Consider the following 27,795-nt stretch of genomic DNA (forward strand, 5'->3'; position numbering starts at 1 on the left):
TTATGTGTAAGTCTCATGCACTAACACAAACATTTTTTAAAAAACAGCATTATAAGGGCACATAGACCAAAACTGTATTAAATCAGCATTTCTAATGATCTCTGTAACAGGCAGGGTAATGACATTATGGAAGTCATTCTGTTTTCTACTCAAGAGTTATCCAGAACCACTAGAAATTCCGTAGCAACAAAGGACAGGAAAGACTACACCAAGGCTGCTGGTAATCATCAGAAGCAATGTAATTCCCTTAGGAATGTGTCTCCAAGCAGTGAAAGTGCAAAGAACCTCACAGGGAATCTTCCAATCAGCTTCCATGGAAGCTACTTTGAATATTATACATACAAAATGAGTGACTGATGGTAACTTTCCAGGGAGCTGCTGTGAACTGAAGGTCTGCCATATGCCCATGCTGCTGGCTGGCTGCATACAGAGAACAATGACCTCATCTTCTTTATTGCCTTCCAAATTTTACATGAAGGTATGTCATAGGTACATTCCAACCTGGAACCATACGTAGAAGGACATTTTGGAAATACAATTCTTATTCTTATTCCTAGGAAGGGGTGAGAGGGATGCTAAGTTGACAACATGTACTTATACAGCTTGCACAGAGGAAACTGTTGTTTTTTTCCTCTCCATTGGTTTCTCTAATTGTATATACAGTCCTTCTAATATCTTCTTTTTTTTTTCTAATATCTTCTTGAATGAATAAATAACAGAATAAACTAGGAAAAAATGAATGCAACTCAGTATTGTATTCAATTTATTGTGGAACAGCCAGCTCTTTAACTGAGGGTGAATACTCAAACTTCACCCAAATTACTCATTTCTTAAAATTAGAATTTTTTTCTTAATTAAATCTGCTTATCTAAAGAAAACCTTCACACCAATCTATGTAAGACGGAAGACAGCCACAAATTTGGCATTCTCAAAGTAGCACATATGAGTACTAAAGGTAATACTGCAAATTAACTTATTTCTTTTAACTCTTCATTAAGTAATTCCAAGCAGTACAGCAAAACATTAAAATTCCCAGTGCTCATTCTAAGAATTAGGCATTCTTCTTTGATTTTTTCTTCTCTGCTTCTTCCTTTTCCTTTTCTATTTCAGTTACTTGTAACTCAATTTCTTTAGCACTAAACATCTGAAAAGAGAAAAAAAAATTACAGCAAATTTCAATTATGCCAATGTCTAAATATTTACAACATGAAGCAATCCCACTTTCATAATCTTATATTTTGCTTATAATTTTGCATTTTATACCTTCAAGTGTACAAAAAAATGGTTCAAAAGGTTTAAAAGCCACATATGTGTAATAATTATTGTAAAGATATTAAGATAAATTTAATTATCTTAATAATAAAAAAAAGAGAATCTGGAATTTGAAAAAAAAATAAGCAACCTAATGAGAAGAAATATTGTCAAAGATGTTAAGAAAACAAAGTGATTTTGGCAATTAATTTGCCACCAGATTTTGCAATATAAGGAAGTTTAAATTCATAAAGTTTATTTATCTGGTCAAAAATTGAAGAGGGTTTAAAAATCAGGTCTTCATGACTCTGATTTCAATTCCAGAATTCTTTTTATTTCACAATAAGATATGTGGCAGAAAGTCTATATTTGTCAATAATCTGTAAAACATATTACCTGGACATATTATATTTTATATATTTTAAATGTAATTTTCCATGATTTGAGTGCCTTTGTACTCTCAGCTAGAGAGTTCGCTGGCAAACTAGACCGAACAGAGTTTACCTAATGAACCCTATTCCAAATGCTATTTTAGCCAATAAGTCTTCTATCAAAATACTCTGAACAGTTTATTTTGTGGCTCAATGGTTTTAATCCATAATGGCTGGAAAAGGCATATAGATAATGTCAGATTTGCCACAAAAGATGTATGGAAATATTATCATGCTAGGGACTAAAATGTAAGCCTGACAGAGGTTCAAGGAGCTCCAGGTGAAATGTAGAAAAATAGATCAAAACCAGCAGACAGAGGCTGAGGACACAGCTCAGTGGTACAGCCTGTGCTTTGTGCACACAAGGCTCTGGGTGCAATCCCCAGCATGGCAAAAACACGAAACCGAAACAAACCCCCAAACCAGTACACAATCAGAAGAGGGTAGGAATTTCCTTGATATAAGGAAGGATAACATTTATGTCGGAAACCTGGAGCGCCAACAATTATATAAAAGTAGTAGCTGAATGACACTGATACATTCAGGAGATCTAAAAGACAGGAAGAGTAACTGCTTTCTTAAGCAATGAATTTACAGAGGGTACATGTTCTCTAATGGCTAGGGGGCTGGCTCAGTAAGCCTTCCTTACAGAAACACAGTAAATGGTGGAGGTAGAGATCAAGTACCTCTAAGTCTTCAAAAAGAGCCCGGGACTCATAACTGCTTGCAATGAGTATGTATAAATTAGTGCATTAGTTTACAGAAGCTAATACTATACAAAACAGAAGTCATCATGGTGTCAAAGGGTATGAAAGGATATCTGACACAATGAAGATTCATAGTTTCAACATTTTTAACTTCTCAAACTATACTACTGATATTTTTTCTTCTTTGGTTAATAACATACCTTCAAAGGTTGATTTCTTCTTATTATAGCCAGTTCAATGTTTTTTCCACCAGACTGGACAACCTAATGTAGAACAAGTATATATCAGAACTACTTCAGCTGGCTCGGGGTCTAGTTCAATGGTACAATTGTGTGCCTAACATGGGCAAGTCCCTGAGCTTGATCCCCAGCACTAAAACACACACACACACACACACACACACACACATAATCATTCAGTAAATGTGTTTAGTAAATTAAAATGGATGAGGAAAAGTAGCTAGTTTCTGAATGTGATCACTTACTTCTAGCAAAGCTCTTATTGCTAATTTAATAGCTTCGTTGTCATTTGCTATTGCATCTTCTGTGTAATTCTTTTCTAGAAATTCTCGGACAGTTTTAGCACTTCGGCCTATTGCATTTGCCTTTAAAAATAAAAAAAAAATAATTAATATCATTACAATATAAATGAATTTACGATTTTGAAGTTAGGATTTTGAAGTTTTTTATTTCTTAGTAAAAATTATGGTCTTGATAACTTAGTAAACATCTCACAAACTCATTTGGTTATTATATGAATAATCCATAATGGTGACATTACTTTTATTTGCAAATATACCAATGTTTTGTCCTGATAAATGCTTTATATTAGTTCAATGGCTCCTAAGTCCTTCATAAAAGTCTTTTTCAGTCATTAGAAAACACTGAAAAAGTTGGAACTCCAAAAGGTATGGAGAAGAAAGGAGGTATAACTTTTCAATAGGATGCAAAAGGAAGAGAGAAAAAAGACATCAATGTCAATGTGAAAAAGAAAACTATTAACATGAATAGAACCAAACAGCATTTTCTTAGACTAAATATGTACTTTGAATAAGGTGTACTGGTCACTTACTCTTTATTTCTTTGACTCTATAAGCAAGAAGGGCTTCTATCCCATTCCCTATTCTTTAGAAATTTCCCTCAGATGAAGGAAAGAGGTAAACTGATTTCCCTAGTTGCATGGCTATCGGTAGCAAATAGTGTGTTCTTTTAATTCAGATTAAATACCCAGATCAGTATGGATGAGGATGATGATAATTCATATTAACAGAGCACTTAAGAGCTAGAAATCATGCTGTTTTAAGTGGATTGTCTCATTTAACCATCATAAAAATGATTATGAACTCCAATTCTTGGATGACAAAAATGGAGGCTTGGAAAGGCTAAAATAGGATTTCTGAGCCTCAGCACTATTAGTATTTTGGCCAGATAATTTGTTGTGGGCTGTCCTGTGAGTTGTAGGATATTTAGCAGTCTTTACTAATTGGATGCCAGAGGCACTCTGTTATATATATGCAATGTCTCCCAACGTATCATATGTCCCCAATGCAGTAATGTCCAGAGGTGGGGATTTTGGGAAGTGACTGGATCACAAGGGCTCTAACCCCATCAGTGGATGAATCTATTGATGGCTGGATGGTAGGTGGGATTTGGTTGAAGTAAGCAGGTCATAGTGGGGGGTGGGGGATGGAAGGATTATCTTCTCCCAGTTTCTTCCTTTCTCTGCTTTCTGGCTGCCATGAGTTGAGCAGCATCCTCTGCCATGATATTTGTCTTACCTTAAACCCAGAGCAATGCAACTAGCCAACCTCTTCTAAGTTTGTTTGTTTGTTTTTTTTTGGTACCAACACAACATTCGATCCCAAGGGCACTTAACCACTGAGCCATATCCCCAGCCCTTTAAAAAAATTTTTTTTTTTTTTTTTGAGACAGGTTTTGCTAAATTACTCTGGCCTCACTAAATTGCTGAAGCTGGCTTGAACTTGTGGTCCTCCTGCCTCAGCCTCCTGAGCTGCTGGGATTATAGGTATGCACCACAGTGCCCAGATCTTAGTTTTTCTTATCAGATATTTTGGTCAGAGGTGAAAAACTGACTCATTCACTCCCCCACACCCCATAGAAGTTGTGACAAGCAAATGTCTTGGGACATTCTCAAATCTCTTTTTTATTTTGCTACTAGGGATTGAACCAGGTGTTTACCACTGAGCTATGTCCCCAGTGTTTTTTATTTTTTGAGACAGGGTCTTGCTAAATTTCCGAGGCTGGCCTCGAACTTGAGGTCCTCATGCTTCAGCTTCCTGAGTAGCTGGGATTTTAGGTGTATGTCACCTCACCTGGCTCAAGTAGCTTTTAAACAATCCCTGTTAACTACTGGCTCCAGTAATCTTGCCCTAAATCACATAGAACTGGGTTTTGAAACCAAGTGGTCTGAATCAACAAGTCAAGCATTTACCTCTATACTTGTCTTGCCTTACGCCCCTTTGTTATGATGATCTATAGAGGGGGAATGTCTCAGTATAATTCTTACAACAGCTCTACTGTGATCACAGGAAAGGAATCTCAAAGCAGATTTTAGGAAGTGGTCATGAAAATATATCTTTTTACTACATGAGATTACACTGCTCTGGCTAGTAGAAGATTTTTCTAGTTCACTTTTTTCTACATTATTATATTTCAGAGGATTAAAATAAGCAGCTGTAAATTTTTACATAAAATTTTGCAGCCCTGAAACTTTTCTAAGCTCACAGAGAAAGCCTGTGATTTTGGATTGTACTTGCTTCTAGGTCTTTCTATTTATTTTTGATTCTTGCAGTTCTGGGGCTTGAACCCAGGGGTGCTCTACCACTCATATATGACCCCAGTCCTTTTCATTTTTTATTTTGAGACAGGGTATTTCTAGTTTGTGATTCTCCTGCCTCAGCACTGAGTCGCTGCTGTTGCAGCTGTGTGCTCTGCACCCTGGTGCTTATAGTATTTTGTTGTTTTGTTTTTTTTGCAGCTGGTTGCTGCCCAGCAAGGAGGCACTTTAATAGTGGTTTATCCAAAAATATCACTGGGGGCTGGGGATGTGGCTCAGCGGTAGAGCGCTCGCCTAACACATGTGAGGTGCTGGGTTCAATCCTCAGCACCACATAAAAATAAAGGCATTGTGTCCAACTACAACCAAAAATATATATATATTTTTAAAAAATCACTGGGTCCTTAAGGTCACCCTGTAATTCCTGGTGGCTTTTTTGTCTACCTTCTCCAAATGCTGATGTTAAAATTCTTTAACACTTAACAGGGCAGAGAAGGTTACATCTATAATCTAAACTACTTAGGAGGCTGAGATAGGAAGACTGCAAGTTGATGGCCAGCCTGGGTAACTTAGTGAGATTTGGCCTCAAAATAAAATATAAAAAATACTAGGGATGTATCTCAGTGGTAGATGCTTCTGGGTTCAATCCCTAGTACTACGTAACAACAATAACAAAACGAACTTTAACTCTTACCTTCCAGACTGGTTTCCTAAGATCTAGCCTGTTTCTAACACTCATATCCTCTGCCCCCATCACCTACTCTAGACTGTTTCAACAAAGGCTCTGATAGTTTTGCAACGTTTTTCCTTCCTATCTGCATAGCACATGATTTTTTTAATCAAATACTAACAGTGTCAAAAAAATTTTTTTTTGAGAAGAGAGAGAGAGAGAGAATTTTTGATATTTATTTTTCAGTTTTTGGCGGACACAACATCTTTGTTTGAATGTGGTGCTGAGGATCAAACCTGGGCCGCACGCATGCCAGGCGAGCATGCTACCACTTGAGCCACATCCCCAGCCCAACAGTGTCAAATTTAATATTCATTTTTCCTTTGTGACAGACCTCTAGATAATGTGACTGCAGAAAAATGTCATTGTCTAGTGTGTGCTAATGAATAGGTAAAAAGTACAAGTATAATGGAGCTTCTGGAAATCTTTGCTGCTTGGAATTCAGACAGGTTGGCTGGAGGTCTAGCAGCCACACTGAGGGCATGGGGAAAAGAGTTAAAAAAAAAAAAGAGCAAAATGCCAGTATCTTCAAACTTCTTATTATGTGAGAAAAATCAATCCTTATGTGTTAAGTGTTGTCAGGTCTTTGTTGTTAGTTAATACCTCATTAGGGGCTGGGGTTGTGGCTCAGCGGTAGAGCACTTGCTTAGCATGTGCGAGGCCCTGGGTTCAATCCTCAACACCACATAAAAATAAATTAAAAAAAGGGTATGGTGTCCAACTACAACTGAAAAATAAATATTAGAAAAATTTTTTAAAAATAAATACCTCATTAATAACCCACTGAGCCTGATCCTGTGACATACTACCTCAAACTCCTTCAGAAATAAAAACGTTTTTCTTCTTCTTTTTTTTTTTTTTTTTGTACTGGGGATTGAACTCAGAGGCACTCAACAACTGAGCCACATCCCCAGCCCTGCTTTTGTTGAGGCTGGCTTTGAACTCATGATCCTCCTGCCTCAGCCTCTCAAGCCACTGGGATTACAGGCATGTGCCACCACACCCTGTAATTTTATTCTTGCAGCTACTGAAAACACCACCAGAAGCTCACAGCCCTTAACCCTATTTGGAAAGTTCCTAGATTAACATGAGCTGCCTTGTGTAAGGTTATGGCTCTTTCAGAGGCAGCCCTAACCAACGACTCCAACCTGGAACAACTCTGAAGAGCCACCACAGATCCAGAGCTTTCAATGGGGTCATTTGAAGTCTGTACTGAGACTGTGCCATAGGTGGCCCAACTCTTCCTTCAACCCTTCAACAGATGCTCATCCCAACAGTGCTGCAGTCTGGCTGGGCACAAAATAACCGAGCCAACACCAAAGCCTTGTAGATTCAAACAGCAACTCTTTATTCCCGAACTCTCACCGGCACTCTACACGCACGTTCTGGGAAAATACACTCCCTCCACCAGGCTCTGCGTACCAATACTCTCAGAACCCCACGGGAACTCAAGGAGCAGGCGCCTGAGGCAACAGGATCCAGCAGGATCCACCCTAAACCCGGAGCCACCCTATTCCAGCAGGATCCACCCTAAACCCGGAGCCACCCTAATCCCTGAGCAGGGTCACCTTTCAAACCAAAATGCCATGCGTCATTCCTACTTGGCTATGGCTCTCAGCACAACAGCACTTCCTAAGAAATTTCCTAAAAATAACTGCCTCTTTTTGGAGCTGGTTTTTAAGTGGAACTTAATTTGTAATAATCTTTCAAAGTCTAGAAATTACTTTTCTGTCCTGTTCTTTACTGCCTGTGTTCTCTGCCAGTGATCATGGTTCTCATGAATCACACATTGAGGAAGTCAAGGCCAGGTCCTCCTTGAGGTTGTGACTTCAGGAAGACTGAGGCAGAGATGAAGAGACTCAGTGCCAAGATGAAGAAGGAAGAGTTGTAGAAAGCATTGCTAGTGCCAGGAAGGACAGACGTGAGGACGGTACACCCGGGCATGTGTGTGCCCAGCTTTGACATGACAAGGTCCTCTGTCACTGCCCCATTCAAAGCATTCTTGATGAGGGGGTGGTAATTTCTTAAAAGTTAATTGCAATTTGGAATCTGCAACCACATGAGTGAATTTTTTTGTACTTTTGTTACATTAAAGTATCTTGGCTTATTATTTTTAAATAAGTTAATATTTAAACAGGTTCACTACATTATGCAGATCTTTTAAATGTTGGCCCTTTTGATTTCTAATATCAAATAATTATGCTTGTTAATTTCACCATCAGTCTCATCAAAGAAGTTTGTATGAACTGAAGAACTGCCAAGCTTATAATTGTGGCACATGCATGTTTTCCAAAATTTGCATGAAAACTTGAATTTTAACATTAGCAACAAATACTATCAGTTGTTTCTTTAAAGTAAAAAGATTCGAGTTTGCTCATTATTGAGAACATGGCTTCCAGAGCTCCATATCTCAATAATTACTGTTGTTGTCTTTTTTTCTACCAAGTAAAAATGAAGTTCAAAAAGAATGCAAAGGGGGGGCTATTTCATCTTACAATTCAGAACAAACACATAATTGCCTTTCCTCAAGGCAGTGGTCCATAGACCCTGCAGCAGACAGGCCTTCTATGTACTTCCATTTCATTAGAATTTTTATATATATATATATATATATATATATATATATATATATATATATACACATACATATATATATATATGTATATATATTTGTAGTTGGACACAATACCTTTATTTCTTTTTATGTGGTGCTGACGTTTGAACCCAGTATTTCTCATGTGCTAGGTGAGCGCTCAATTGCTGAGCCACAACCCCAGCCTCCCCGATCATTAGACAGAATTTTAGAAAGATGTATATGTGGGTCAAGATTTAACAGAATTAACTAATAACTTTTACTGTTTTCATCAAAGACAACTTATATAAAAGTTGAATTTATTCATTTAACACAAATTCATGGTGGTAAAGAATAAAAATGAGTACTAGCACAGATGGACGCTAAACTATCAGAAATTTTATTGCTTTTATACCATAAGGCACATGTCCACACATGAAAAAGTGAAATACTAAAATGTGGTATATATACACAATGGAATATTACTCAGCCATAAAGACGAATGAAATAGGTATTTGCTGGTAAATGTATGGAACTGGAAACTCTCATGCTAAGTGAAATAAGCCAATCCCAAAAAACCAAAGGCCGAATCTTCTCTCTTATATGTGGACGCTAACACACAATAAAGGGGAAAGGGGAAAGAATATAAGTTCATTGGATTAGACAAAGGGGAATGAAGGGAAGGGAATAGGAAAGGCAGTAGAATTCAGACATAACTTTCCTATATTCTTTTTTTTTTTATATCTCTGTTTGTATGTTGACACCCAATTAGATTCTTCATACATGTACTTTGGATAATGATGTCCACCACATTCTATCCTATGTTCTTATATGAATACATGAGCACTGTAACTCCATATCATATATAACTGAAAGAATGGGGAGTTATACTCCACTCTATATAAAATATGTCAAGATATACTCTACTGTCATGCATATCTAAAAATAAAAAATTTTAAAAAGTGAAATACAATCTTGGTATTATTATGAAAATCGGATTTTTCCTCCTTCATGGGTCATTGAGATGTTTTCTTTTGCACACAAAGCCACGGAGCATCTTCCCTACGGACACCTTGGAAATTACATGGGCGATATACCTGGTTCTAAACACAAAGTGGTTAGAAGAAAAAAACAATGTTTTGAGCCAATGGCATGACCACAGTGATGAGGTTTCCAGGAGGGTCCAAGCGGTCAATCTTGACTTTTATGTAAGTTGTAAGGAACTAGTGAGAACATCACAGGGATGGGAAAGGGGAGCTAACTACCATAATTCTTGGCAAGTACTAGCTGGGGGGTCTCAAGCTGCCTACGTCAACATCAGGGACAGGAGCTAAATAGCCAGGTGTACCTGCAGGTCACAGTGAGATCATTCCTGGTAAAAGGGTTCTTTGACAGACAATACTGGATATTCCTTGATGAAGAACTTGTACAGGCTGGACAGCTATCAAGTGTGATGTACCTCTAGTGTCATCAGAAGACTTGAAGTCCAACTCATACTTTCCAGACGTGAAGAACTCAGAGACAGCTATATCCATGCTAATTACCATCTAAACAGTATAATAGGTTTTTATTGATTTGATTTTTTCAGTAGCTCCAGGATTTCTTAATTTTCAGGATGTTAGATGCAAACATGCACTTGACCCCACTTTGTAGCATCTTTACCATCTCTCCTCTTCTTCTTCTTCTTTTTTTTAACATATTTTTAGTTGTAGATGGACACAATACCTTTATTTTATTTATGTGGTGCCAAGGATGGAAGCCAGTGTCTCACACATGCTAGGCAAGTGCTCTACTATTGAGCCACAACACCAGCCCCACCATCTGTCTTTTTGATGACATTTTTCAGGTTATGAATGGTAGTCCTCTACTCCAATATGCATGGATGAAGTTGGCTGCACTAACAGGGAGGATCATCAACTCCTGCCTGTGTTCTGCCACCATGAAAGCCAGCAAAAATCATACTAAAAGCTGGAACTGGCAGGAGGAATTCAGAACTGGCAGTCTTATTTTGGAGTTGCCAGTAAAGTCTGTGATATGGCAATACAGTGTACCTCCTTCTCAGTGGTGACAGTTTGAGAGAGCCCCAGAATGGGACTCACACGAACTTGGATTTATTTTCTATTTCACCCATTTTGATCACCATCTATTTATCAATTTTCTGTCCCATGACACTGGATTTATTGCTAACCAGGGAAGGTGCAATACTATTGATGTGCTCAGCAGCCTTTTAGACACCCTTCTCCATAGAACAAGACTTATCAAGATCCTGGTGCTACGGCCTCCACAAATACCAGTTGAGACACTACTGGGTACAGCGGCTCTAAAAAGACGTTTTTTTTTTTTAAAGATTCTTATTTCTATTCTATTTTATTTCACTTGTGTCCATTTCACTGAAATAGTTCCAATAGTTCCAGAATTGAAATTTTAGGGTTTAATAGGCTCAAGTGTCTAAGGACCTATAAAGGGCTTCTTAGATGGCTTTGTAACTGGCTGTGGAAGCTCCGTCTTAAACGTGGATTTATTGTTACTCTCTCATGTCTGCATATACTTCTCTCTTTAATATAACCATTGTCCTTGCTCAATCCCACCCTCCCATTTTTGCCTTATTTCAGTATGCATTCTGTGTTGTGGATCCAGAATCCTGAGTCATTGTTTATTCCTTGTACACATTTTGTTGTCTGTGTCTTTGGTTTGGTTTGGTTATGTTATCTGTAGTGCTACCCAAGGAATAGGCTCCAGAGTCTGTACTTTGATCTCCCACCCTTTACATCTGTCTTCCCCTTTCTGCTTGCCTGTCAGATGGACTTCAAAAGAAATTTTTGTTGCAAAGACTGGAATATTGTGTTCAGTGTTCAGAGTTCAAAGGCAGCTTTACTTTTCCGAGGTTCTGGAGTTGGTTCCAGAGGTCTTAGTCCAGAAAAGGCTGGCTGCATTCTTCTGGGCTTGAGGTGAGGCTGAACATCGTGGTGGAAGAGTGTGGTGGAGGGAAGCAGCTCACATCATGGTGATCTAGAAGCCTAAAAATACTGTCTTAAGGTGAAAAGAACAGCTTCAACGTGGGATTTTCATAAGAGTTAAAGATCTCCCTGGGATGGATTTTTGAAATAGACATGATGAATTTCTGACCACCAGCTCTTGTTGCCCAGGAAAGAATCAGCAGAGGGTGCTGTGCTGCAGATGAAGTAAGCATTAATCTAGTGAGGTCTCTGAAAAGGATTTTTTTTTTTTTCACCTTATGGACCAGGGATTTGCAGATGGAATTTTGAGAGTTGCCACTTTAGAATTTTCTTCCTTTTGAGTTCAAATGTACATTTAAAAACTTATAATGAAAGCCATGCATGGTGGTACATGCCTAAAATCTCAATGACTCGGGAGACTGAGACAGGTGGATCACAAGTTCAAGACCAGCCTCAGTAATTTAGCAAAGCCCCGAGTAACTTAGAGAGACCCTATCTCAAGATAAAAATAAAAAGGGCTGGACATGTATCTCAGTGGTAAAATGCCTCTGGGTTCATTTGCACTATCAAAAACAACAACAACAAACCTCATAATATAATGACTATTCTATTCTAGCATTGGAGGTTTTTATAAAAGGATGGTTTTTAATTTGACAAATCCAGGAACCTGTTACAACAATTTTAAAGAAGTTTCTTCTAAGTCCCAAAACACAAATAGTCAATGACCTCACTTACATTGAATCTAAAATAATCAAACTCATAGAAACAATAGAATAGTAGTTACTAGAAGCTGGTGGAGGGAAGGAAATTGGAACTTTCTAGTTGAAGAGTACAAACTTTTAGTCAGGATAAATAAGTTCTGAATATCTACTGTATAGCATGGTAGTTATAGTTAATAATAATATACTGGGGACTTAAAAACTGCTTATAGAGAATAGATTCTAGGTATGGTGATAGGTGTGTTATCAAAACATCACATTTTCACCAATACATAAAATTTTCATTTGTCATTTTTTTAAAAAAAATTAGGAAGCCTAGAATGCAGCTCACCGGCAGAGTGCTTACCTAGCACATGGGAGGCCCTGGGTTCAAGAAACAAAAATTTAAAGTTGACTTGCCAACATGACTAACTGATTTTGCTGAACTCTTCCATCATGGAAGGAGTAGCAGCATTATCTCACTGGAAGAGGAACTTACAGTTTACCCTTACATATGCCAAATGTACATTTACTGAATGCTTTTCAGTATTATACATCATGGTATCCTACAAAATATTGCTTCTAAGCAATGAATTAACTGTGAAGAAGCAGGGAAACTGACATATGCTCAGGGCATTCACTGGTTCTTATTATATTTTTTATCACCTTGAAGGAGCCAGTCAGATAGAAATGTGAAGACTCAGTTACAGTAGCAGTTATATGACAACATCTGTCAAGGCTAGGATTCTGCTCTATATGAACCTATAGGAGTTATTATCATTGTAAGGATGCTGTTTTAGTTAGCTTTTTTTTTTTTTTTTTTTTTTTGCTGCTGTAACCAAAAGACCTGACAAAAACAATTAGAAGAGGAAAAGTTTATTTGCGGGCTCATGGTTTCAGAGGTCTCAATCTACAGATGACCAACTAACTCTTGTTGCTCTGGGTCCAAAGTGAGGCAGAATATCATAGTGGAAGAGTGGTACAGGAAACAGCTCAGGAAATGACAGTTAGGAAGCAGAGAGATAGAAACTCCCCTCTACATGAACAAAATATATATCCCAAAGGTAGGGCCCCAATGACTAATATCCTCCAGACACACCCTACCTGCCTACAGTTACCACCCAGTTGATCCCTATCACAGGATTAATGCACTGATTAGGTTAAGGCTTTCATAACCAATCATTTCACCTCAAAGCTTTCTTGCATTGTCTCATACACGAGCTTTTGGAGGACACCTAAATCTAAACCATAACAGATACTATGATTTATTCTGATTATTAAAATTAAAAATGACTACTATACAATGGGACCAGGGAGAAGATATTAGAACTCAAAGAGATTTTCTGAAGGTTTCTCTTAGAACTTCCCCATAAAGTGAAAAAGTTAATGGAAGGCTCTATAACCCACTAAGGCAAGATCACTAATGGACCAGAACCTTCAGAATTAAAAGTTGTGAGCTGGGTTCAATGGTGCATACCTATAATCTGAGCCATTCAGGAGCCTTAGGTAGGATCAAAAGTTCCGATGCTAGTCCCAGCAACTTAATGAGACCCTGTCTCAAAAAAGAAAGAAAAAAAAAAGGTAGGGTTTCCTGGGTTTCGACCCCCAGTAATAAGGAAGGAAGGAAGGAAAGCTGTGTCATGTGCCAGGTAATGAGCCCACAACAAACTAAAGTACTGGCATCAGCTACTTCTATTCTCATTTCTATAACAGGTCATGAAGCCAGTTTATTTTTATAACTTCCCATTTCTATTACCTATTCTACATGTTCTTCTTTCTGTACCTTGTAAGACTAAAATCTAGCACTGCAAAGTGTTGTAATGCCAGTCAGTGCCATGGCTGCTCCCAATAGTCCACTGCACCATTTTGTTACGCTACCTGAAATAATATGTCATCATAAAAGCAAACAAATGGAACACAGAAAAACAAAACAAACCAAAAAACCTGATCTTAGATAAAATGCTATACTCCCTCAGAAGTAGAAATCAAATCAGTTTTTATTCTATCTTTCAAAAATGGATATCAGAATTTATATAATGTGTACAGAGTGTCAACTGGCTAAGGGCGGTTACATGTTATAGTGGAAAGAATTAAATGTTTATTCCAATATTGCTTCAGTATTTACTGAGTTTTAATTTTAATGTTGCTATTAAGTAGGGATGTGAACCTAAATCAATCTCTTAATCCCTGAATCTCAATTACCAAATTCATAAAATAAAAAAATTTTCAAATGTTTTGTTATAGATGAGTTTTTTAAGTTGCATAATACTTACTTCAACCAAAGCCTTATAAAAAACCATAGTATAAGAATATAAGAAGTGAGTAAAATAACAATAGTGAGGCACATGTGTGTGCATATTCACAACTGTTCACATGTTCTTAACTCTATCATGTGGCCTGAAGACACCACAGCAGAGCACAGTTCAGATCAATGAAATGATCAATAAAATGTACAATGATTATAAGAATTCCAGGGCTGGGGTTGTGGCTCAGCGGTACAGCACTTGCCTAGAACGTGCGAGGCCCTGAGTTTGAGCCTCAGCACCACATATAAATAAATAAAAGTATTGTGTCCAACTACAACTAAAAATAAATAATAAAAAGAATTCCATAATTTTCCCAAGAGAAAATTAAAATACTTCTTTGTAAGTCCCCAGAAAGCAATTTAAAATGAAAACTTCATGTAGACTTGGAAACTGCTGTTATAATATTGAAATAAATAGTAAATGTAATGATAAATGCAAACAGAAGATGGCAGGCTTTAAATTATTTAAAGATGGGAATATAATAACTTCTTTTGTTTAGGTCACTGATTTGGAAGGCACAGAAACCTAGTAGATGTTAAAAAGTTCTGATATTTGCACCAGGTAAATCCATACCTTCTGATTACCAGTTAGATTACACAAGCAAATTAAAAGATTGCATCTGGCACAGGTATTCTGGTATTTGTTGGAAGATTACAATCCACTGTTTTAGTGATCTGGTTAAATGGATTTATTTTTGTGGTACTGAGGATTGAAATCAGAGCTACATCCTCAGCCATTTTTATTTTGAGATGGGGTATCTCTAAATTGCTTAGGGATTCATTAAGTTGCTAAGTGTGGCCGCAAACTTGGAATATTCCTGTAGTAGCCATCTGAGCCTCTGGAATTACAGGTGTGTGTCACTGCACCCAGCTGGTTAACTGGTTTATAAAACAGTATCTTACACATATGGTCAGAGAAAAACAATTTCTTAATACATGCATAAAGACCATAGCAATATTTCCCACTTAATTTATTTGGCAATAGTAAACTAAATTCAGCAGGAAATTATTTAAAACCTATGTACTTAAACTTTTGATAAAGTCACATTTCTGAACTATCATCTTATTCTATGAGAATATATAAAAAATCATTTCTAGAAACTGCTACTAGTTTTTCTGGGCTTTTGTATTGGATTTGAGTGTACCATAAAACAAAGCAGTTCGGTACAAATACAAGAATAACAATTTATCCAAGAAACAAATTATAGTCCACAAATTATGTAGAGATCATTGCTGTATACTAACAAATAAGTATATATCACAGTTTAGGGTGCTCTGACTGACCTAGAATAGAGAACACATTAAGCATTTCAGTATGGAGTTTAAGAGCCCATCTAGTTCTTCACTAAAAGCAAAAACACTATTTTACTGAAACAAGCATCTATATGAAGCAATACTAATTTGGAAAAAAAATGAATGCTCAATACAAACTAGACAGTATTTCTCTTATTTGGCCATTTAGGTTTGTCAGGTCTGTCACATCTTTTCAAAAGTAAGGAAAAGGATCCATTAATAAACACCAAGGCATTTCATTATCCAAAAATTATAATTTCAGACCAGCTGACTATATTTATAAAGGTTTTGACAGTACAAACATTTGTTTTATAATTTTAATTTGTTATATATGACAAGATTCATTAAATTTACATTACACATATAGAGCACAATTTTTCATATCTCTGGCCAGTGCAAACATTTTAATGCAACATAATTTTGTCATGTCCCTGAAAGCTATTAAGCATTTATTTATTTATTTATTTTTTAAAAATATTTTATTAGTTCTTGGTGGCCCTTTATTTATTTTCATGTGGTGCTGAGAATCGAACCTAGTGCCTCACACATGCTAGGCAAGTGCTCTACCACTGAGCCACAACCCCCGCCTGCTATTAAGCATTTAAAAGTGAAAACATTTATTCAATTTCTCAAAAAATATTAACAAATTGAAGACTCACTTTCCATGCATGGTAAGTACCAGAGGGATCTGTCTGATATAATCTTGGGATACCATCATCATCAAAACCTACAATTAAGGCAGAGATTCCGAAAGGTCTTCGTCCATTGCTCTGGGTATATTTCTGAAAAATAAAATTTATTTTTAGAATAACACTATTTTAATTATTACATACAAATTCTAATAATTAATAGAGAATTGCTATCAAAATGATCTCCTTTCCTAATTCTTATTCTACACATTTTTAGAATTCTTTCTGGACTAATCTCAATTCATAACAAATTTTGAAAGAAATTAATGTATACAATCTGTAAAATAAAACCAACTCTATATAACTGTATAAAATTCTGTGTCTGTGTTTAATTATGTGGCTTGAAACAGCTTAATAGTAGCTTTCTTCCTGGTCTTGTCTATTTATTGTTTCTATTTTCCTTTCGGGTTTTTTTTTTTTTTTGCACGGGGAGGTTCTCAGGACTTACATTTTCTCAAAATGTTTTCCTATTGTGTTGTGTACATTTTGGTAACAAACTAGACTGTAACCTCTTTAATAGTAGAGAACAGTGTTCATGCCATACTCATCTTGGTTCTCAGCAAAACTGACTTCAATGAGTTGTATACTTTTGAAGCACATCCTTGGTTTACCTTGAGGAACACTATAATTGCTACTATTATCATCCAGTATCCTTACTTGATACTATTATTAACAAATATATTCTGTTCACTTATACTAGTTATCTTTACTTAAAAACCCAAGTGAGATATTTCTTTCAGTCCCAAGACAAGGGAACCTTTGTTTCTCTTGAATAAAAAGCATGTTGTTTTTTTTCTCTCACAGACAAAGTGGCACTGGGAACCAATTATATTTCTTATTACTTCAGTGCCAGGGAACTTCCTGGTTTTGTGCTAAAAGGATGGAATTCACACTGAGACTGGTGCTCCTACATGTCATACAAAAAAGCAGCCATGATAGAAAGCTAAGGACTAAAAATTTGGGAAACTTTGTATAACCATATAAAATTCTGTGTCTGTGTTTAATTATGTGGTTTGAAACAGCTTAATAGTAGCTTTCTTCCTGGTCTTGTCTATATATTGTGTCTATTTTCCTTTTTTTTGCAGGGGGAGGTACTTGGGACTGAATTCAGGGGGACTCAACCACTGAGCCACATCCCCAACCCTATTTTGTATTTTGGAGACAGGGTCTCACTGAGTTGCTTAGCACAACACTTTTGCTGAGGTTGGCTTTGAACTTATAATCCTCCTGTCTCAGCCACCCAAGCTTCTGGGATTATAGGCATGTGCCATGGCATCCGGCTTTGCATTTATTTTCTTACTTTTCAATTTTATTATATGAATTTTAAAAAAGCCACTTCAGAATTCAGTGTTAATAGTTAAACTATGAACCTCTTTGAAAATAAAGTTTATGTGTTAATTCCTCTGTACTTCCTAATGTGCCTAGTGTACCTCTAGGCATGAAGTAGTTGCTCTGTAAATATACCTTAGAGGAGAAGACTTTTTACTTTTTTTTTTTTGCTTAATCAACTTTTTTTTTTTTTTTTTTTGTGGTCCTGGGGATTGAACCCAAGGCCTTGTGCATGTGGGACAAGCACTCTACCAACTGAGCTATATCCCCTTCATCAATTTTTTTAAATAAAAAAATTATATATGCACAGGGTTAAAATAATATAAAAGTATAAAAGGTGCTCATGAGATCTATCTTCTGCCCCAGACCTTACCAGTCCCAATCCCACTGTTACAAATTTACAATTCTTTTCATAAAAATTCTATGCACAGCCTCTGCTGCCATATACAAAATACACGTAAAACAAGAGAAAAATAATACTTGTATACATCATGATTACATTTATCATTAAACCAGGTATCTATGCATGGGTTCCAGAAGAAGTCATATCTAAACTTGATCAGCTGTGTTTAGATTCATAGGTGAAAAAAATGGGCATTTCTTTGGAAAAAAAAATTAAAGAATGCTAGTATCTGTATCTCCAGAAGTGTAGAAATTGCCTTAAAAGATTATAGATTTATGCTCTTTTAAGTTTTATATAATTTCCAGAATTGAAATTGACTGGGATATCTAGTGATTAAGTCAATGCATTTTTATCTGAATAAGAGTGTGACTGTGAAGTAACTGTGAGAAAGAATAAAGTATCTAGTAGATTAATAGATCAAATGCTTGGGGTAGCTGTACTGTTTCTATGACAGAACCTAAAATAATGGATTATTACTAGATTAGATATTTTAACTGATTTGAAGAAACCTAATAGAATATTAGCTTACCTGCTTTAAAGTTGCTATGAAGCGAGTTATATATTCTACAGTGACTGGGTCTTCAACTGTAAGCTTATGGCTCTGGCACTCCACCCGGGCTCTGTTTATTACTACTCTAGCATCAGCAGTCAATCCTATAAAAATAGTCAAAATTTTACAAAAATACTTTTTTTCATAATACATATTTTCCTTCTCCAATCAAACCTTTCTTTATAACATCTTTTTTTCTCAATACATGACCTTTATAAAGGAATTATGATATAAGGTGTCACTTAAACATTCTGATTTATTTCCTTTTCAAACTTAATTTGATGCATTCTTTTTTGTAAAGAAAATAGTTTTAAAGATTAATGGTTTAGGGGCTAAGGATGTAGCTCAAAAAAAAAAAAAAAAGACCCAGACATGGCACACACAATAATCCCAGCGACTTGGGCTCAGCTCCTGTTAAGGCAGGAGGATCACGAGTCAAAGCCAGCCACAGCAAAAGCAAGTTGTTAAGTAAGTCAGTGAGACTCTGTCTCTAAATTAAATACAAAATAGGGCTGGGGATGTGGCTTAGTGGTTGAGTGCCCCCGAGTTCAATCCCCAGTAAAAAGAATGATTTAAACACTAATAATAAGCTAGATTTAATCTCCTGAAAATAAGAGTTTTACTTTATATTGTGAAACATACTTCCACTGAATTAAAACTGCATTTAATAAAACCATATTTTTTTGGCCTAAGATCAAGATTTAAAAATCAAGATGTTGAAACAGAAAAAAAGAAACTTTTTTTCAATGCTGGGGAAAAATACAGGGCCTATAACATGCTGTGCAAGTATTCTACCACTGAGCTACACCCCAACTCTAAATTTTTTATTTTGAGACAGTCTTGCCTCATTGTCTGAGCTTGTCTTGAACTTGCAGTCCTCTTGCCTCAGCCTCCAGAGTAGCTGGGATTATAGGTGTGCACCACTGTACCCAGCCAGAAAAAGAAAACATATGACTTTGCTTTTACAATATCAAAATGTCTTGTGATTAGTTCTCAATACTTCCATAAGGAAACAGATGTGTTCTATCAAAGGAATAACAAACTGACTACAAACTTTAACTGATAAAATGGTCACAAACATTTGTATTAAGGATTTATTTAGCATTTGACTTTTATTTGGCCATTTTCTTTCCCCACTCTCTTAATACTAACTAGATTGCCAAAAAAACAAAAAACAAAAAACAAAAAACACAGTTTTATAAAATCTTTCTCACATAACTATCCATCTTTCATGGATTCCCTTCAACAGAGTTTCAAAACCTATTTCTAGAAACCTGAAAGAATCTGAAGACAGATAATATTAGCTAACAATGAAGAAACTGTCTGAACCTCTGTTTGCAATCCCCCTAACACTCATGTAGGGTGTGAATCATCATCACATACACAGTTAAAGAAAAGAAACCAATTCTCTTCTCTTTGCAAAAGTTATATAAGATAAAGAAACGGCAAGAGATTGATTAGTTTACCCTACAGATGAAATCTTCAGTCAATTTGCTTGGCATGGTGGCACATACATGTAATCACAGGCACTAGGAAGACTAAGCAGAAGGACTAAAAGTTCAAGGCCAGCCTGGGCAACTCAGCAAGGATCTGTCTTAATTAGTCAATTAATTTAAAGCAATGGGGATGTAGTTCAATGGTAGAACACTTGCCTAGCATACGGGAAACCCTAGGTATAATAGTCGATACTGCAAAAAATTTAAAACAAACAAAAATCTTCAATTAGAAATATAATCAGATATGTAATTTTGTATTGAATCAAATATATGATATGTCAAGATCATTGTATTGTCTTGAGCAACTAATAAAAAAATTAAAAAAAATAAAAAGAAATATAATCAGATATGGTATGCCAAAGTATTTTCTCTTTACAATGTGAAATGTGATATAAAACTAAGTTACATAAAGAAGTAGTAATATAACTGATTCAAGGAAAAAAATAATCAGTGATAAATTTGCCAAACTTTATAAATAATATAGTTTTATATGTCTGTTTTGAATATAAGTAGCAATTATATCCATCATTTGGTTAGGCAAAAGAGAACAAATTCTATTTGGGGAAAGCATTTAAAATCATAATTTCATTTTGTTTAAAAGCAAGCCATATATAGAACAAATGAGCTCTCAATTTATTTTAAATTTATACCACATTATCTTGAAAATACTATCATCATATAAAATTTATACAATGGAACTCCATATGATATATAATTTAAAAAGATTCTTTCATTCTTCTGAAGGTTTGTTTCCTAAACATTTAAAGCACAGTATAACAATATCAACAAAATGTCATTTTTTTCAAAGTGAAACTATATTTTTTTTACATATGCTCACTATAAACTAGGAAACAAAAGCTACCATTCCAAAATTCATAAATATAATTATATTATACATGTTCTTCTGTAACTTGCCATTTTATATTATACTTGCTTTATATTATACATGTATATTCATATAAATATAAAATGGATACTTTCTTAAGCTAGTACATATTTTGCCACATCCTTTCTTGTTATTTATTTATTTAGGTACCAGGGATTGAACTTGAGGGTGCTTAACCACTGAACCACATCCCCAGCCCTTTTTATGTTTTATTTTGAGACAGGGTCTTGCTAAGTTGCTTAGGGCCTAGCTAGGTTGCTGAGGCTGGCTTTGACCTCATGATCCTCCTGCCTCAGCCTCCTGAGCCACTGGGATTATAGGCTTGTGCCACTGTACCTGAGCTTTTTATATATTAACCATATATGGTACTACTAGTAGTAATAATAATATCTGTTCAACACATGTCAGACATCTTTTTTTTTTTTTCTTTTTTTGGTACTCGGGATGAATTCAGGGACACTTTGTCACGAGCCACATCCCGAGATCTTTTCATTTGTTAGAGACAGGGTCTCACTATGTTGCTTAGGGCCTCACTAAGTTGCTGAGGCAGGCCTGGAACTTGTAATTCTCCTACCTAGCCTCCTGAGTCGCTGGAATTACCACTGTGTGCCCAGACACTATTTCAATGAATCATATGTATTACTCCCTTAATTCTTGTAACAAATCAATGAAGTACTCAAATGGATGAGTAAAGTGAGGAAAGGGGCATTCAAGTACTCTGTCCATAGTACAGGTATAGTAGATAAAGAAGTCTGGCTTTGAACTCAGTGGGAATAAGGACTTCAGAGAGAGAGAGAGAGAGAATGTGTGTGTGTGTGTGTGTGTGTGTGTGTGTTTTGGTACCAGGGATTGAACCCAGGGGTGCTTAACCAGTGAGCAACATCTCTAGCCCACGTTACTTTTTATTCTGAGACAGGGTCTCACTAAGTTGATGAGGCTGTCTTTGAACTTGTGATCTTCCAGCTTCAGCCTCCAAACTGCTGCGATTACAGGTGTGCTCCAGCATGCCCATTTGTATTGAGGTCTTTTTTAAAAAGTATTTATTTATTGTTTTAGTCGTAGTTGGACACAATATCTTTATTTATTTTTATGTGGTGCTGAGGATCGAACCCAGGGCCTTGCATGTGCTAGGCGAGCATTCTATCGCTGAGCCACAATCCCAGCCCTGTATTGAGTTTTTAAATCAAGAAATATGAGACCTCCAGCTTTGTTCTTTTCTAAGATTGGGCAATTCAGGGCCATCTGAAATTTCGTCAATTTCAAATAGATTTTATTAAAAATATCATTGGGATTTTGATAGGAATGCCACTGAAGCTGTATACTGCCTTGGATAGTACTGGCATGTTCATAATAAATTAAGTCTTCCAATTCATAAATTTACAATTCATACATTTACTTCTTTGTATCTTCTTTAATTTCTTTCAGCAACATTTCATATTTTTCAGCACAGAAGTCTTTTACCTCCTCAGTTTAATTTTTTCTAAATAGTATCTTATTCTTTTTGATGTTACTGTAAATGAATTCTGTGTATGTGTGTGAATACAGATTGAAACTAGGAATATTCTGCCTCTTAGTACCATCCCCTGTCAGAATTTTGAGACAGTTCCGTCTGTCTCAGAATATTTTAAATAAAGAACTAGTAAAGGGTGCTTACTAGTTCTTTATTGGAGACAGTCTCCCTAAGTTGTTACAAGTTGAACTTGTGATCTTTCTGCCTCAGCTTCCTAAGTAAGTAGGATTAAAGGCATGCACCTCTGTGCCTGGCATGACAAAATTTTTAAAAGTTACTATTCAAATTTCTTCTTTTTTTTTTCTTTGCTGTACTGGGAATTGAACCCATGGCCTTGAGCATGCTAGGATTAATACTCTACGAGAGCATGCACCTAATTTTTTGAGTTTTGATTTTGTGCCCTGCAACTTTGTTCAATTCATTATTTATAACAATATTTTTGTGTGGAATTGATAGAGTTTCTACATATAAGATCACAATGTCTGTAATCTTTTATAATTTGGATGCCTTTCCTTTCTTTTTCATGCCCAACTACTCTGAATAGGACATTCATTACTATATTGAATAGGAGCGGAGAAGAGGCACCCTTGTCTTATTCTTGATTCTGGAAGAAAAGCTTTTCAGTGTTTTACCAATAAGATATGTGGGTTGTTCATATGTGATCTTAATTATGTTGAAGTAATTTCCTTTTATTCTGTAGTTATTGAGTGTTTTTTAAAACTTTTTTGTAGTTGTAGATGGACAGCATGCCTTTATTATTACACGTTATTAATATGTGTATTTTTTTATGTGGTGCTGAGGATTGAACCCAGTGCCTCCCATGTGCAAGGCAAGTAATCTGCCACTGAGCTACAGCCCCAGCCCCTATTGAGTGTCTTTTGAGGAGTATAATTTTGAATTTTGTCAAATGCATTTTTCTGTACCAAATGATAAGATCATGTATTTTTTCCTTGAATATTCTTTTCCTGTTAACGTGATGTATTTTATTGATTAGTTTTCTTATGCCAAACCATCCTTACACTCCAAAAATAAATTCCACTTGGTCATGAGGTATGATCCTTTTAATATGTTGAATTCAGTTTGCTAGTATTTTATTGATATTTTAATATCACTGTTCATCAGCAATATTGTTTCTATAATTTTATCTTCTTGTAGTATCTTTGCTTTTGGCATCTTGATAATATTAGTCTCATAAAATTAATTTAGAGGTGTTCTCTTTAATTTTTTGGACAAGTTTGAAAATGATTTATTAATTCCTCTTTAAAATGTTTGGTAGAATTTACCAGTGAAGTCATTAGATCCTGGACTATTCTTTGTTGGGAATCTTTGGTAACTGATTCAATTTCTTTGTTATGCCTATTGAGATTTTAAGTTTCATATTGAGTACTTAAAGGGATCTGTGTGTTTGAAGAAATTTTGTTGGTATACAATAGTACTCTCTTAAAATCCTCTATTTCTCTAAAATTGGCAGTAAAATTCCCCTTTTTTTCTTATTTTGATTGAATAATCTCTTTTTTTTTAGTCAATGTAGTAGAGTTGTCAATTTTGTTCACCTTTTCAAAGAACCAATTTTTGGTGTTATTAATATTCTATTATTTTTCTATTCTCTTATTTCACTCTGTGCTGATCTCTATTATTATCTCCTTTTCTAGCTTTGGAATTAGTTTGTCTCATCTTGTTTTTAACATATAGGTTGTTGAGTTAGGTCTCTGTTTTTCAATATAAGTGTTTGCATCTATATTTCCTTTGTAACACTGCTTTAACTCTATTTCCTAAGTAAGGCTGCTGTGTGTTCAGTTATTTATTTCTCTCAGGATACCTGCTAATTTCCCTTGGGCTTTTTTTTTTCTCCCACTCCATGGACAATTTAGGAGTTTTCTGCTTACTTTCCATTTATTTGTAAAGTTTTAGGTTTTATTCTTCTGCTACTTATTTCTAGTTTCATTCCATTTTGATCAGAAAAGATACTTCGTATGATTTTTATCTTTTATATTTATTGACTTGATTCCAAAAGGAAATAGGATAAGAGCTACATTTTGCTGAATAAGATTTTTAAACTTCAATATAAAATTCCAGCTTAAAATACACTTAAAGGGGCCCAGGTTGTGGCTCAGTGGTAGAGAGCTTACCAAGCTTGCTGAGGCACTGGGTTCGATTCCTGGCATCACATAAAAATAAAATAAAGGTATTGTGTCCACCTACAACTAAAAAATATTTTTAAAATACACACTTAAAAAATGAGCAAAAACAAAAAAGATAATGTCTTATCCACTGTACAAAGGGAAATAAGCACATGAAAAATATGTTCAACATTATTAACCACGAGGGAAATACAAATTAAAACCACAATTAAATTTTACTACATGCTTATAGGAATTTCTAAAATTAAAAAAAAAAAAAAAAACTGGGCTGGGCATGGTGGTGCACACCTGTAAATCCCAGTGGCTCAGGAGGATTTCGAGTTCAAAGCCAGCCTCAACAACTTAGCAAGGCCCTAAGCAACTGAGCAAGACCCTGTCTCTAAATAAAATATAAAAAGAAAAGGGGATATGGCTCAGGGTTAAGCACTCCTGGGTTCAATCCCCAGTACCAATAAAAAAATAAATTTAAAAAAATTAAAATTAAAAAACAATTAACGGGCTGGGGATGTGGCTCAAGTGGTATCGCGCTCGCCTGGCATGTGTGCAGCACGGGTTTGATCCTCAGCACCACATACAAACAAAGATGTTGTATCCGCCGAAAACTAAAAAATAAATATTAAAAAAAATTTCTCTCTCTCTCTCTCACTCTCTCTTTAAAAAAAAATTAACAACACCAAATGCCGTTGAGGATGTAGAAAAAAATGAACCATTCATACAATGCTAGTGGGAATATAAGAGTATAGTTACTTTGAAATAAAATTTGGAAGTGTTTTATAAGAATAAGCATGCATTATCATACAATCTAGCAATGATACTCACACAAAAACTATACACAAATGTTCAAAATACTTTATTTGTAATAGGCAAAACCTGGAACTACTCCAAATGTCCTTCAGTGGCTAAGCTGTTAACAAACTGCAATACATTCATACCATAGGATACTACTCAGAAATAAAAGAGGAAAGTATAATTGATATATGCAATAACTTGCTTGGATGAATTGTAAGAAAATTATGCTGAATGAAAAAAGACCACTGAAAAAGCTATATACATCATATGATTTTATTCATATGACATTCTGAAAATGACAAAATTTGAAAATAGAAAGTAGACTTGTGGGGGCCGGGGCTATGGCTCAGTGGTAGCACACTTGCCTAGCATGTGTAAGGCACTGGGTTCCATTCTCAGCACCACACATAAATAAATAAAATCAGGACTATCAACAACTAAAAAAAATAAATTGAATTAAAAAAAAATAGATTAGTGGCTTCCAGAGGTCAAAGATGGGGAGAAGGAATACCATAGGTAGTGTTTTGTGATAGAAGAGTTTGTGTATCTTAACAGTGGTGGTAACTACATGAACCTATACTTGTGGTAAGTATAACTACAAATATGCACATACACATGCAAATTAATGCATATAAAACTGGTGAAATCTGTAAAAACTCTTTAAATATACAAATAAGAATTTATGGGTTTTGAAGGTATGACCATTGAGAGAGACTGAGTAAAGTTAAAGTGAACTTTCCTGAGATTTTTGGAAACTTTTTGGGAATCTATAAGTATTTCAAAATAAAAAGTTGATAGTTAGAAGGTGCAGTGGCACACACCCGCAATCCTAGTGGCTTGGGAGACTGAGGCAGGAGGATCACAAGTTCAGAGCCAGCCACAAGCAACTTAGAGAGACCCTGTCTCAAACTAAAATAATAAAAAGGGGGGCTGAGGCTGGGCTTAGTGGTAGCGCACTTGCCTGGCATGTGTGACACTGGGTTTGACTCTGAGCACCATATATAAAGAAACACAATAAAGATTTATCAACAACTAAAAAAAATAAAATAAAAATTTTTTAAAAATGAATAAGGCCAGAGATGTGACTCAAGGATTGAGCACCTCTGGGTCCAATCTCCAGTATCCGCCCCACCCCCCAAAAAAGTTTATAGTAGCTAGGTATATAGTTTAATGTTAGAGTGCTTACCTACCATGCATAAAGTCCCGAGTTTAATCCCTAGCACTACAAGAACAAAACAAAGCGCGTGTGCGCGTGCACACACATACACATACACATACACACACAACACACACACACACACACACAGCTTAAAAGGAGAACTGCTCCCTAAAGTTCTAAGGAGTTAAAATACTTCTTCTAACATTTATGCTTTATTATCAAAGCATTATCATAAATCTCAGTTTATAAAGTCATAATTTTCTTTTACAAATGTTATATTGTTTGTTTTCAATAAGATATAAAGTATAACTATATATACTGCATATATACAGCAAATTGCAGTAGTAGGGTCAACTGTGTTGCCCCACTGCACTAGAATACTATGCATCATTATTGTTGGTCCATAAGTACCTGCAAAAGCCATGCAGATGTGATCATCAAGAGCACAAATTTTCCTCACAGTTCTTTCATCTTGAAGTTTAGCAACAGATTTTTTTTCTACTCCAAGCACAACTATATTGGTGCCTCTAATTCCAACCTATTGAGTCATTAAAAAAACAGTTAATTTGAAACTTAAGACTGACAAGTTATTCTAATAAATGACTTTTCTTTAAGTATTCAATAAAATGAGAAAAGCAGACTTCTAGGAAAATAGTTGCATAGATACTAGCTTATGGGAGGCCCATTCCCTACACTCAAAGCAAAGAAGATAGATAGGTAGAAATTGCAAAGAAAACACCACTACTGAGAAACTACATGAACACCCTAATCATACACAACGCAATTGAAAAAGTACTATCTACAGTACAATTTTAACTAAAAGAAGATGGTAATCCATGTAAATTCCTTATAGAGTGGCAGTACCAGAACTGATAATGAAAGTAGTAAAAAAAACAAAACCTGAAGTATACAAAATTCTGCAAAAGCTCTCTCATGTATCTCACAATTTGGAGGGATAGAAATTGGAGGTTGTTGTAGCTCCACTCCAAATACACATGTTGAAATCCTGATCCCCAAAGTGATAATATTAGGCATTCGGGCCTCCGGGAGATAATTAGTTCATAAGAGTGGAGTGCTCACAAATTGGATTAGTGCCTTATAAA

The 27,795-nt window shown here is 35.7% G+C and overlaps 1 protein-coding gene across 3 annotated transcripts in view; it reads right to left on the reverse strand.

Moving 5' to 3' along the window:
* Positions 1-1,051: 1,051 nt before the first annotated feature.
* Psma8 (proteasome 20S subunit alpha 8) overlaps positions 1,052-27,795 on the reverse strand; it is a 39,667-nt gene continuing 12,923 nt past the window's right edge. The window contains exons 2-7 of one of the 3 annotated variants that reach the window (XM_046434040.1): positions 27,218-27,230; positions 18,691-18,815; positions 16,400-16,522; positions 2,874-2,993; positions 2,590-2,652; positions 1,052-1,144 (exon numbers count right to left, since the gene is read on the reverse strand). In XM_046434040.1, the coding sequence (XP_046289996.1) occupies positions 1,052-1,144; positions 2,590-2,652; positions 2,874-2,993; positions 16,400-16,522; positions 18,691-18,815; positions 27,218-27,230 (537 nt within the window). Of the gene's footprint in view, positions 1,145-2,589; positions 2,653-2,873; positions 2,994-16,399; positions 16,523-18,690; positions 18,834-27,103; positions 27,231-27,795 lie in introns of all 3 variants that reach the window. The other 2 variants (XM_046434033.1, XM_046434032.1) reach the window with 2 other exon arrangements.

Source organism: Marmota monax, unplaced genomic scaffold, assembly GCF_021218885.2.
Source record: "Marmota monax isolate L192 unplaced genomic scaffold, Marmota_monax_Labrador192_F-V1.1 WCK01_AAM20220418_F8-fsc00126, whole genome shotgun sequence".
Classification (NCBI taxonomy): Eukaryota; Metazoa; Chordata; class Mammalia; order Rodentia; family Sciuridae; genus Marmota; species Marmota monax.